General features: G+C 51.2%; 2 protein-coding genes across 2 annotated transcripts; one reads left to right on the forward strand and one right to left on the reverse strand.

Moving 5' to 3' along the window:
* The first annotated feature begins 7,310 nt into the window (after positions 1-7,310).
* PHACADRAFT_148424 (uncharacterized protein) lies at positions 7,311-10,142 on the forward strand. Its single transcript, XM_007398299.1, has 7 exons — positions 7,311-7,861; positions 7,924-8,095; positions 8,151-8,208; positions 8,261-8,397; positions 8,452-8,595; positions 8,648-9,256; positions 9,312-10,142. The coding sequence occupies exons 1-7, from the start codon at positions 7,682-7,684 to the stop codon at positions 9,866-9,868; spliced, it is 1,857 nt and encodes a 618-aa protein (XP_007398361.1). The 5' UTR covers positions 7,311-7,681; the 3' UTR covers positions 9,869-10,142.
* Positions 10,143-10,254: 112 nt separating this feature from the next.
* Positions 10,255-12,283, reverse strand: PHACADRAFT_211347 (uncharacterized protein). The gene is made up of 3 exons (XM_007398300.1): positions 11,487-12,283; positions 11,123-11,433; positions 10,255-11,070 (listed from the first exon to the last, which is right to left on the reverse strand). The coding sequence occupies exons 1-3, from the start codon at positions 12,208-12,210 to the stop codon at positions 10,327-10,329; spliced, it is 1,779 nt and encodes a 592-aa protein (XP_007398362.1). The 5' UTR covers positions 12,211-12,283; the 3' UTR covers positions 10,255-10,326.
* Between the last annotated feature and the right edge of the window lie 1,355 nt (positions 12,284-13,638).

The following is a 13,638-nucleotide window of genomic DNA, read 5'->3' on the forward strand; positions in this document are numbered from 1 at the left end:
TCCGGGGAGATATCGATGGAAGTAATGTGAACAGGATCGGCAGGGTCGCCTTGCTTGCGCATCAGCAAGTCATAAAGAGTAGTAATCTGGACAGTTACACACGTACAGTCTTGATACCCCCATCTATCGCTCTTGAGGGACGTCTGAAGCGCCTGCTGGACATGGCCCGCGGCAGCAAGTCCAGCACACACGGCAGCCAGAAGAGCGAGGAAAGAAAGGCGTGCCATGAGAGATGTAGTTGTGTAAGTAGTAGGAGCGTTTCTGCTAGAGTCAGAGCGTCTGGCCGGTGTATCTTTGACGCTTGCCTACGAAACTGCGGACATCAGCAGTGTCAGCAACTAACATTTCAACTGGACTGAGCTACGACAATGCTGAGGAGACAGATGAGAGGAATGTGAGTGAGGAAAGACCAGCTCGAGTCTGGCTTGTTATTGAGCAATACAGGCCCCTTATATACATGTCAGACTCAATACCTAGATTATCCTACGAATATACAAAGGTGTATAGAACGTGAAAGAATACTATGGAATCTGGGAGAACCATCTGGAATATGTAATATTCATGACATTACCCCTCCGTCTAGAATCGTGTCCTCACGATTATTTTCCAGTAGAACCAAAACTTCCCTTCCCCCGCTGAGTTTCCGACAGACTGGAAACCTCCTCGATATCGCATGACGCGATACGTTCCATGATGACTTGCGCGATTCGATCACCGGCGTGTACCTGAAAAGGTTGATTGGTGGAATTGATCATCACCATGCGTATTTCTCCGGTATAATCTCAGTCTACGACCCCAGCGCCAATGTCTATTCCTTTTACGGCTAATCCGCTCCGTGGCGCGATTCGCGCATAGGTTCCATAAGAGGCACGCATTGCGATACCAGTACCGACAACCTTGCAATCTCGTGCCGGCAATTTAACGCTTTCGGCTGCGTAGAGGTCGAGACCAGCTGCCTCTTCGGATCCTTGTTTTGGAAGAATTCCACCCATCCTTTGTACCAAAAGAGTGGTATCACGCGTAAGTATGTGGACAGGTCGTGTTAACAGAGGGGGGATTTGAATTGTCATAAGTGCGAGTTTATCGGGACGTCTCGTATGGAATTCCTGGAGGAATTCTTGACAATTGGTCAAGTTTGCTCGTGATTCCCAGGAACGGCAATCACCGTGGGGGCTGTTCTTCCAGAGAACCTGATACTCAAGATTCCCATTTCGGTCTCATCGAGAGTCAAGAATATCTTCGACTTCCCATTCTTCCTCGCCATTTATGAGGTCAGGGACTACCGGTTCACGTCGTTGTGAGGGATACACGGGTTCTTTGAATGGACTGAGAAGGCTTTCATTGAAAACAGGGTGTTGTTTCCATTGACGTGGGAGTTCTAATTTGTAGGCGGAAGCGCCGATTTTGCGTTTGACCTTGAAGGGTCCATATCGCTTATCGTCAAGCTTCTTCATTGGCCTGTCTGTTCAGATGTTTATTCCTTCTAGCCAGACCTTATCCCCAACCTTGTACTCCGGTCTGCTCTTTCTCTTTCGGTCATAGAAGCGCTTCATAGATTCCTGTGCTAGACTGATAGCCGCGCTAGTATCCTCGCGTACTCGATTCATTCTATCAACAAATTGTTGGACACTTTCACTTAGTCCCTCTCGTACCAGTTGGGTTCCTTTGTAAGGGTGGTACCCTTTATTGACAAAGAATGGAGTATACCCGGTGGATGAATGAACTTTATTGTTGTACGAAAAGGCTGCGAGTGGCAACCATTCGGCCCAATCAGCTTGTCGATAGTTAATGAATAATCGGAGATATTGTTCTATTTCACGATTGATACGTTCTGTTTGTCCATCAGTTTGAGGGTGATACGCGGTAGAGGGATTGGCTTCGATTCCAAGCGATCGGTATAGTTCGGAGATGAACTTGTTCTTGAATTCAGTGCCCCTATCACTGATGATCTTTCGGGGTAGTCCGTGATGTGCCACCACATGGTCACGAAGTGCTTTTCCCCATCCTTCGGCATTGAGTTCAATGTTACTCGGTATCATGATTATCTGCTTGGAGTACATGCAGACAACTACGAGAATAGTGTTGTACCCAAAGGACTCCGGTAATACTCCTATCTTATCTACGAAGATTACTTCCCAGGGTCGCGTAGGAATTTCGTTGGGGAAGAGAAGTCCTGTAGGTCGCGTGGTGTGAACCTTGGTCTTCTGGCATTTTTTGCATCCAGCAACGTACTTCCGAATGTCTTCTCGGATCCTAGGCCACCAGTAGTTGCGTGTGACCATTTCGTGTGTTTTGTATTGACCGGGGTGTCCGGCCAATGGGGTATCATGGTGATGAGCGATGATCTGCTCACGGAGTTTCTTATTTACTGGTACGTAAATACAGTTCTTCCATGTCACGAGTCTAGTACTATCTTCATTCCAGTCTCTGTCCTTGTTCTGTAGAGCTACGGTAACTAGCGAATCTTGGTTCTTTTTGTATTTTTTAATTTCCGCGACCCAGTCCTGGTCGATTCCTTCCAAACTAAATACAGTACTACGGATTAAAGCACGAAAATGTTCTGGTTTTAATAATACGATATCAGAATTGTCCTCTTTTCCTGCATTGTGTCGCTTTTGACGGGATAGTCCGTCCGCCTTGCCATTAGTTTTCCCAGGTTTGTGATGTAATGAGTATTAATACTCGGCTAATTCCGTTACCCATCGGGCCTGACGCCGGTTGAGTTTCTGCGGCTTTCGGAAGTATTCTAGGTTCTTGTGATCCGTCCATATTTCAAACGGATGTACGGTGCCCATGAGGTACTGTCGCCATTCATCAAGACTAGTCATGATTGCGAGAAGTTCTTTATCGTAAATCTCATAATTTCTTTCGGCAGCTGTCATGGCCTTGGACAGATAAGCGACGGGCTTCCATTTGCCGTCTTGTTTCTGTGCTAGCTCTGATCCTATGGCAAAGTCTGAAGCATCACATTCCACTCGGTAGGGGTCATTGTCATTGGGTATGACCAGTACTGGCACTGTGCAGAGAGCGTTCTTTAGGCTTGTGAATGCTACTTCTTGTTCTACGGTCCATTCAAAGGTAGCGTTGCCCGTTAGTGAACTGAGCGGCTTTGCTATCTTGCTGTAGTCTCAGATAAACCTTCGGTAGAAGTTGGTAAAACCGAGAAATGCCTGAATGTCGCGTTTGCATTCGGGTCTTGGCCAATTGACTACTCCTTCTATTTTGACTGGGTCCATGCGTACAACCCCTTTTCCTACTATCATGCCGAGGTATTCTATTTCTGACTTCTCGAACTCGCACTTTTCTGGTTTCAGATAAAGTTTGTGTTCCCTTAAGATCTGAAGGACTTGCCGCGTGATCCGACGGTGTTCTTTTAAATCTTGAGTGAAGATCATGATGTCGTCCAGATAGACTACCACGTGTCCTTGACTGATGAGATCTTGGAATATATCATTCATCATGGTTTGGAATGTAGCCGGGGAATTGGTAAGGCCGAAAAACATGACAAGTGGTTCGAATAGTCCTTGATTTGTTAGGAACGCCGCCTTCTCTTTGTCTCCTTCTTTGATACGGATGTTGTTGTATCCCCATCGGACGTCTAGTTTCGTAAAGTACCGTGCCTGCTTCAGCTTGTCCACTAGTTCCTGTATCAAGGGGAGTGGGTAGCGGTTTTTAATCGTTAGCTCATTCAGCTTCCGATAGTCTTGTACAGGTTGAAGTCGTCCATCTTTTTTCTTGACAAAGAAGAACGGAGAAGCCCACGGGGATTTTGATGGTCAGATTCTTTCAGTTCGAAGGTTCTCTTCTATGAACTCATCAAGTTCTTTTTGTTCATTTACCAAGATTGGGTAAACTTTGCAACTGATCGGTTGCGTGCCTGGTGTGAGTTCTATCGCGTGGTCCCAGGGTCGTCTTTTCGGTAAGGAGTTGAAGTCTTCTTTGCTAAACACATCGGAGTAGTCATGATAGTGACTTGGGACGGTGTTTTCAAATGTCTTAGCCTCGTGTTTCAGACTCTCCTTAATGGCTAGATCAGTGGCCGTGGTGCGAATACGCGCTGCTCCCGTAGCAAAGTAGGTTTCGTGGTCTAGGATAAAGATTCTATCCCCTTCTTCTAGGCGAGCCTCCGGATCGCTGGGCTCTTCGTGGTCGGAATCAATATCAATTAACCAGGCGGTGTATTTGCAGGTAACCAGGCACCGATCAAACTTAATGATTTGTTCCTGCCAATCGATAGATGGATTATGAATCTGGAGCCACTCATATCCGAGAAAGATTGGAGTCTTTCCCAGGTTGGTAACGGCGAAAGGAAGCTGTTCAATGTGATCCTGAATCTCTACTCTTAGTTCCACAAAATCGGTAATGGCGCCGCCTGCATTATGTGTACCGTCCGCGTTGTAGACAGGGATCGGCGATGGCAGTTTTTTTGTAGCAATATTGTTATCGCGGACAAACTGCGCATCAATCGATGATCCGGTGCATCCTGTGTCTAATAGTGCTTTGACTGATAGGCGCTGTTGCGTGTCCAGGGTAGTAACAATCATTGGGACGTCCATCTGTGTCTCCTTCCTTCCTCGAATAAATCGAGGCTGCTTTCGTAATTCGTTTAAGAAGTCTATTGCTTCTTCTTCTTTCATCTGCCTGATTTGGTTCATACAGGCTTCTGAGGCGTCAACACTCTTCTTTGAGTGTACCCATTCAGTCAACAATCTAAGCACTGCGGCTTCTTTGTTGATTATCCACTGGCGGATCCAAGCCGCCGTCCAAGGAGTGTGGCGTTGCCACTGCGTAGATTCGGTCTGTGATTCTGGAGTAGAGAACAATTTTTTATTGGGGGGAATTAAGCAAGAGGGTTGAGCCTCTCCGCGCCGCTCTGCGGACGCCCCTTTCTTTTGTATATACATGGGAACTCCAAACCAAGAACACAGATAGTTCGTGAAATTTCTTTCGGTCAACTCGGCTACGCACCCGGCTGACCGTTTGCAAAACCCTTCATGGCCGCGCGAATTTCTTCGCGGATTGCCGTCTTCCAGTCGAATGATTCTGCCGTCGCAGCAGGAGCTTCGTTAAGTGATGCGAGTGGTGCGAATGTATTGGTGGTGGGAACTACTGGGGTTTCCACGGCTCGTACTTGTTGAGCTTGTTGCCGATTAGGGCAATTTCGTGATATGTGGCCCTGTTAGCCACATCGGAAGCAGAGACCCTGGCGTCGAGCTTGATCTAAATCCATCGGTTGTCCCCTGCCGCTGAATGTGACACCGGTTCCGTCGCGCCGTGTTTGAACTGGCGCCGTACCAGCTGCTGATGCGGGTGCATTAGTTTGTGCTCGCGATGTGTTCTGCGTCTGCTGTTGTCTCGGTTGGAACTGTCCTTGCTGCTGGGACTGAGGGTTTTGCCGACGATACTGCTGTTGGTTTAGGTCGATGCGAGCGACTCTTTGCTTGTACAGCGCGTACGTAGTCGGGATTTCTTCCGACAAGTTGTAAAGAAGCCGAATGATATCGGCCCGAATTGCTTTTTCCAGAAGTGACTTGAGTTCCTGGAAGTGGTTCTCAAAGTCGTGAATGTTTGCCTGGAAGGCGCATAATTCAAACTTCGAGAAGAATTCTTGCGCCGATAGCGCACCTATTTGCATTGCTTGCAGTCGATCGTAGGCTTCGGCCTGTTCGTCGATTAGGAAATGCTTATCCAAATCTGTCCACAGTTCGTTTGTGGTCTGGATCACTGTGTCTTCATCGATGTCGTATTTCTTCATGTATGTGGCGACGTATTTGCCAGCATGGCCTCCTTTCATGTAGGACAAGATCATTAAGACCCTGTCAAATTGCTCGGGTTGTCGCTTCCTTTGTGTAACTACGTAGAGTTTCATCTGTGTTTTCCAAGCGATATACTTGGATTTCGTGCCATCGAAGGCATTGGGCTTCATTGCGCTTCCATTTATGAGCGCAGCATTGTCTTGGTTCTCGGCCATCACGCCGGGATCAGATGGGGATGAGGGTGGAGTGGGAGAGCGTCGAGAGGGCGGGTTCGATGCTTCGGAATCCTCTACGGCTTCTTCCATGGGGTCAGGTGGTCCCTCTGGTGGTACTTCAGATTCTCCGAGGGCGATTGATCGGAGATGTTCGGTGACTGAATCGAGGGTGTCGCGTATTCCTCTGGGTTCTGAGGTAGATGCTGTGGGTTCAGGGTCTGCGAGAGATTCGGAAGGTTCTCCGGTGTTTACCCTTGTTACTAATTCTCTGCGTAATCCCTCTTCACACCGTGGACAACGAGTATTATTGTGTGGAGAGTGCGGACACAGTTGTTGTACACAGTATCGTACGGGATCTCCGCGTTTGTAGATAGTTCTCTCTCCTAGTACTCGATGTTGATATCCTCTACAGTCACAGAAGAGCGTTGTCATATGCTATCGGGTCCGTGGAGCTGATTGCAGCAAACCCTGGGACCAATCATGTTGTAACAACCAGATCAGGGGTAGAGTTCACCAAAGATAGGAATTTCTGAGAAAGAACCGAAACGCTATCTTAATACAGTTCTAGGAATAGTATAGCAGCCCAAAGAGCAATTATGTCTCTTCGGTCCGACGCCCTGACAGGGATCGTCGATCTAACTGCTATCTCTTTTCCGATGCCCAGCCTCAGCCGGTTGCCACGTCGTACTCAGGAATATCTGCTTGCACTGCGCAAAGCGTTTAACACCACCTATGGTAGGGCAGTGTACGATTCTAATAGGACGGAACTCTGTCTAGCCGCCTAAGGGCTAGTGATTACAGAGGTGACTTCGGGGATATGATGTGGTAAAAGGTTGTGCAAGTGCACGAAAAGGGGTTCCAGGGGTCCGGGTCTTGATGTGATAGAATTCGGTAGGGTTAGGATTTAGGGTGAGAGTCGGATGTGCTTATAGGGTGGATCGTCATGTGGAGATGGGTGATGGTTGGTGTGGGAGTGACGGGGATCGTTGTAGGGCAGTTGGTGGAGACTCGAGCTAATGTCAGCAACTAACAATCCAACTGGACTGAGCTACGACAATGCTGAGGAGACAGACGAGAGGAATGTGAGTGAGGAAAGACCAGCTCAAGTCTGGCTTGTTATTGAGCAATACAGGCCCCTTATATACATGTCAGACTCAATACCTAGATTATCCTACGAATATACGAAGGTGTATAGAACGTGAAAGAATACTATGGAATCCGGGAGAACCATCCGGAATATGTAATATTCATGACAAGCAGCCTCGCCCTGAAGGCCTGAGTTTGAAGCCTTCTGCTCGCCTTTCATGAATGTATACCCCCGAAAAGCTTCTCTTGCGTGTTTTGCTGACTCTTCGCTCTAGATCATACTTGCCACGCATTGTCTGCCGGTGCAACCAGGCTTCACCAATCAACCCAAACGAGCAGGTTCTCGGGACATAATTCGCCGTGATGCTCCGCGACTACTGCTGCTGTGCCACACCAAGGGTATATACCGGTATCTATGTTACTCTGGCTGAGCAGGGCGCAGTGGCCGAGGGATCTTCATGCCTTCCTTTTCTGGACGCGTGATGAGCGTCCGCAAACACTGTGCCAAGCTTGTCTCACACTATCATCTGCTCGCGCCACAAACATTCGTTTCATTATTGAACTAACGTGCAACGCCGTTAGACGTTTCTTGCATCGTCATATCACTAGGGCAGCACCCTCAAGATGTCCAGACGCGAAAAGACCCCGCCGCCGCCGGACGATGAACCTAAATATTTTACAGTCGTGCACCCATACCCACCACATGCAAACATGGAACTACTCGCGGATCAGAAGGAGTTTGCGTTTTGGATTGCATCTTGTACAGGCAAGGAACCCTTCCTAGCCTTCTTCTACAAGCCAGCAGTACGTTATGCCATGTCTGACCCTCCGTATGCTCAGCTGATCTCAAATCTGGCTGAGCTTAGTCTCCAAACATGATCATCATCGAGGTTATGCGCAACTTCCCCAACTTTGACAGGCTACTTGGTGAACATCGCTGGTCAGAGGTCTTCCAAAACCCTGCTCCGGAGAACAGGGAGCGTGTCTCCAAAGTATTCTACTGTAAATACAACACTGGGAGAGAGGTGCAGAAATATGGTGAGTCGCACAGCTCAGGTGACCTAATGAGCCTGATAACGATTATGAGAGCCAGGTTGGAAGTGCATTTTTGTTCGAGAGCAGTGGTTCTCAGAGTGGAATCCTGTCAACCGGTCTGTCACACGCAGCCTTCCAGATTGAATTTGATCTCACCCTCAATCAAAGACTGATCAGCTATCCGTACCCTGAAACGCATTGGTGCGCTGTTCCTCCCGAAGATGCCACGAACGAACCTCTCTGTCGGCCGCTACCTGTGAAAGACTTCCAACCTCCCCCGAAGCCGGTGCTTCATCTTCCCCCAGGTGGGTGCCATTAGCAGGCACCTTCATTATTATTAGCTCTCACATTGTATACAGTGGGAGCTGAAGGTTGGCAAGAGGCACGAAGGTCCGCTACGAATGGAAACGCGCGGAAAAATGGTGCACCTGGTCAAACGCCGAAGACAAACGCGACTCAGCGCGGGACTCTAGTGTCTCCCGTAACTAGGCGACCGAATGCTTGTACGTTTAAATTCTCAAAGCGAAAGTATAATTCTCAACTTAAGTTTTCCAGGGGGTTCGGGAGCTTCTCCGTCGGTGCTCGCCGCACCAGCCCCAGAGTACGCGGCGCCTCCGGGTCTCGCACGCCCGAACATGGGTGGGTTCAGCTCTGCCTGGAGCTCATCCCGCAGCGCGGCCTCTAGTGCGTGGACCGTGACCTCTGCGCCGTCGCGCACGTCCTCGGTCGCGGGGTCCTCGACCGAGAGCGACGGCGGGAGCATCGGCCAGACGCCCGCGGTGTCCGAGTACCCCGACCGTGCGTCGATCGTGGATCCCGACGGCGACGACATGGTGAGCCTCATGGAGTCGCTCGTGATGGACGGTGCCCCGTCCGAGTTCGGCACGGACGCGTGGGGCTCAGGACAGTACGCGTACGACCAGGAGCAGTTCGCCGCACCCGACGAGGATGCAGAGGAGAACCTGTGGGCGGACAACGCTGTCGAGGAGAAACTGGCGGGGCCGACGGAGCTGCTCTGCAAGGCGCACGGCGTCATATGCAAGAAGGGCATCTGCAGGGAGTACGCCAGGCAGCTCCGGGAGCTCGAGCGCAAGAAGGCAGAGGATGAGAAGACGAAGGCTGCTGCGGAGCGGAAGGCGAACAAGAAGAAAGCCAAGGCTCAAGGTGTCATTCTTATTCGCGTTACATCTTTGGAGACTGTCTGACGACGAGAATTTAGCAGCTCCTGCGTCCGATTCCACATCTTCACCATCCGCAGCTGGACAGCCGCAGCAAAAGCAGAAACAGCCGGACCAAAAGATCGAGTTCACTCAGCCCCGGTCGAAACCCGCCCACCTTGCAAAAGCTGCGTCGGCAAGTTCAGCGAAGAACGATGGCTCCTCGGCACCCGAGACGTCTGGCGCGCCACAGACTGGGCGCAGCAGGCCTGCACACCTCGCTGCTGGCAGACCAGGCGCGGCTGCAGGTGGAGCGGATGAAAAGACACCGACGGCCCGTCCTGCACGCGGACGCAAGATGAATGCTGCGGCCAACAAGGACGACTCCACTCCTCCGAGCGCCGTCGACCAGCATGCGAACAACGGCCGGGGAACCGAGCCTGCACGAGATGCCAAAGCGAGACGGACAGGCGGGCCCCCGAAACTTGCCTCTGCCAAGGGCAAGGGCAAAGAGAAGAAGAGCTGGGCGGACCAGATGGAGGACGACGATACGCAATCGGTCGCCAGTTTCAGCACCAACGGAGGGTGGGGCAAGTCAGCCGAGTCTACCTGGGGCTGATCGACGTCTCTGTACTGACGAATGTGAGCTGAAAAATGAATCTTTTGCTTTATTTCCCTTTCTCTGCAGAATGCGGCTCGTTGGATCACGATTTCTCGCAAGACGTGTTTGTCTCTGGCTTATTACAATTCCGCCGTTGCGGCCATCCCGCTATGTAGTCGTCTCGTTTGCTGTGCTTTCAAGCCTTGTATGTCGTTTCGAAGCATTGCACCAATGTCTTCTGTTGTACTAGTACTGTTAGTTCGCATGAATAGAAACGTTCCTCTTATGCCTTGATCCTTGTTAAAGCTGGACGATCCCACACATATCACAGGCGCACTTACCAATCAGAGCAAGAAGACTGAGCCTAGCCCAATGTCTGTGATGCTCACACTCTCACCTGATGTGGTCTTTCAGTCAAAAACTCTAGTCGCATTGTCCGGAAGTAAATGAGCAATATTCTACAAGATCGGTGTAGCTCATTCGATGTATCCCTGGCCATCACTCAGCCGGAACCGCTGCACCCCGTCTTCCCTGCTCCAAGGCACTTCCTCTTCCCAGTGACTGACCACAATACATGCTTGACCGTCCTCCAGCCCTCCTTCCCGAAGGTATGCACGTGCCACCTGCACCATTCCCTCGTCCATACCAGCCCATGCTTCGTCTAGCAGCACCAGCGGCGGCCTACCGACGAGCGCACGCATGAGCAGCACCATCGACTGCTCGCCCGGCGCGAGGTCCGCGAATGACCTCTTCGAGAACTCTTGCGCCTCACGCGCCTCGGCCTCGCTCTGCGGTTCGCCCCGCCATGCCGCAGGCCCGAGCGCCCTGAGGACCTCCCACATGCGACGGACGCGCCAGCGCTCGTCCGCGCTGCCGTCCGCGAGCTCTGCACCGTCCGCGCCGAAGCCAACACGGAAGCGGCCACGCGGGACGAAGTTGCCCTCGAAGCCGGTGCCGACGGCGTCCCAGACGGACATGCCGCGCCGCCGCGGGAACGCATTGTGCATTTCTGGCGAGACGCGGCCGATGCGCGCGTGCAGGTGCGGAGTGGGCCATCTGGCGCGCGGGCGGGAGAAGAGCGTAAGCCTAGAGGACTGGGTGTAGGACTGAGGGTGCTCGCCAGTGACCATGGCGAGGAGGGTGGTCTTTCCGGCGCCGTTTACGCCCTGGAGATGCCATCTAGAGTCCTCATGGATCGTCCAGTTAATGTCCTTGAGCACCTAATGGAGGGTTAAGTCGAGATAAAGTCTGGATTTGCTGTCCGAGACGAACCATACGATCCCCATATGCTACATTGACTCCTGCAAGAGTGACAACCGCGTTGCCGGTCTCGTTTCGAGCATGCTTCCTAGAAGTAGGAGCTGACCAGCCTGAATGCAACTGCGTGTTGGCAGCAACGTCCAGGACTTCCTCCTTCTTGCCGGCGTGTATAGTCCCGTCTTGGCGGATTAAGGCAAGATGAGTGGTCCAGTCCGGGATGGGATCCTGCGGACGCATGCCCAATATGATGTGTGGGTCGTTCTTGACATGTAAAGAATGGAAAAGGGACAACACCAGTGCGCGCGTCTGTACATCAAGGCCGGCTGCAAGAGGAAATCAGCACAGGGTGTGCGAGCAACTAAAGCGCGAAACTCACTGAGAGGTTCGTCAAGAAGTAGCAGCTCGGGCTGCTCAAGCAGAGCCTTCACGATTCTGGCTTTCCTAGTCTGACCGTTGCTTAGGGCTATCATGGGTAGATCAAGGAAACGGTGCAAGTCCAGTCTGGTGACCAGGTCCCCAAACAGCTCCCTGCGAAGCTGTTCCTTAGCATGGTCAGCGTGCAGCTGGTCGACGTCTTCTGGATGCGTATACATGGCCGGAACTGCAAGCTCGTGCAGCGGCTTCGCGGTTTCAGGGAAGAACGTGTCGCGCAGAGTACGCCTATCCTCCTCTCTGACTGCCCCATATCGAGCTGTAAAGTCGTAGAACGCGCCGCCAGCCGCCTGAGGTCTGTGGGCAAAGCTCACGAGGGACACGTGCTTATGAGGATCGCGGTTCTTCAGGAACGGAAGTAGTCCATACGGAGGCGGTGGTGGCGGGGAGATTCTGAGATGGCCGGTGAGGGCTTGCAGCAAGGACGTCTTGGCCCCACTGGAAGTCGCAGAGAGTACTACCCAGGCATCCTTAGGGTGCACTGTCCATGATACATCTCGGAAGAGGGGACCAGACTTGTTGTTTACGCCCAATGGATAGATGGAAGATCGAGGGATATGGATGATGGGTCCGTCTGGAGATGGCTGGCTGGTCGAGAAAAGGTGACGCGACGTACCACTCTGCAAAGTGCGACCGCGCCAAGAAAGAGCGTCGCGTTTCAACAGCATCTCGTGGAACCTTTCTAGAACATTAATCGGTAGGATGGCAGGTCACTTTCCGCCATGAAAGTGACAAAAATGCTGCTATGAATGAGCGCTACGTATGGTAGCGAAATTGCTACGCCCAGTAAGAGCCCAAGGTTTCATTCTCTACCTTATCGGAACCTTATATAATTCGTTCACATTACTTACCGGGACTTACGTCTTCTACTTACACGTCAGTATTCCGAGTGAACGCGCGAGGTCTCAAGATCTCAATTCCAAGCTGGAACTCGTTTTTCAAACGCTTCAAGTTCCCCATGCAGTTTGAGATTTTGGTATCCTACCAACTTTGCCAGGGCCTCTGCTACCCATGGACGCGTTGTGAATTTCAGAATGCCACGTATCGTCGGTTGCCTCGACCTTGTGATCGGGCTACAGGTGAGTAACTGATTCTCGTGTGTCAGACAAATATCATATCCAGCCGAAATATTCTTCATAGCATAACGGAGGTTTACCTCAGAGCTCGCCAAGCAGAGGGAGCACACGAGTGGGCCACATTCGAGCTCACATGTGATTGCGTGATGCTTGGTCTCGCTCGATGGATACGACGGCCATTGGCATATCGCGTCGATATAGAGGCCGTATCAGAGGCATAAAAGGAGATTTTACATTTAGTGAAATTTATATATAATATTTACCCCACGATGTGGCCTCTGCTGTTCGCCGCTTTTCACAGCACGAGCACTAATTCAAGTCGCTCAATGATGAGGGGCAAGGTGAGTACCCACTAGTACTCTCAAAAGCTACGCATTTTTTTCATGTTGAAGACTCTTTAGCTGAGCTGGACCTCACGATTCCCAGAGAAAATATGAACACTCTGCGAAGAGCTTGGAAAATGGTAATTGAAAACTTGAAGAGGCGGCTTAGATGTCAATCTAACTTCTCTTCCAACAGTCCCTGAGCGCTGTCGGCGGGAAATCCTAGCTGTGCCTGAGGGGAATGTTTGGCAAAGTTCGGTGCATACTTCGCGGAACTATGCCGTAAGGTCTTCTACTGCCCAACGAAACGTCAGGTCTTTGCGGCACCGGTGACCTGTGCGATCACAGGGTAGTTGCCGCCGATATAATGTCCTGGAGTGAACGTTATGTGTCGGCCTATTGTGGAATGCTGTGTCGTCCGAATGCTGTTGTAGGTAAGGCGCGTCAGAATTTACGAACACCTGGCCGTCACCGGTTCACCGCTACATAAATCCCGCTAGTCGTTGCCGAATTCTCCCCCGCCATTCTTATGGTCCCGGCGGCAGGTTTGGTATTATTACCGCCCAAATTTGTTCCGAAAAGGGTTGGTTGCTAGATCGCCTATCTCGGCAAGAACCGAGGCCTCTGGCGACAGCGCAGAAGTACCAAATTAAGACGCGTCTGTATCTCTCATGTTCGTACTCGTCCGCCAGCAGAT

This window comes from Phanerochaete carnosa (assembly GCF_000300595.1).
Source record: "Phanerochaete carnosa HHB-10118-sp unplaced genomic scaffold PHACAscaffold_7, whole genome shotgun sequence".
Taxonomy (NCBI): Eukaryota; Fungi; Basidiomycota; class Agaricomycetes; order Polyporales; family Phanerochaetaceae; genus Phanerochaete; species Phanerochaete carnosa.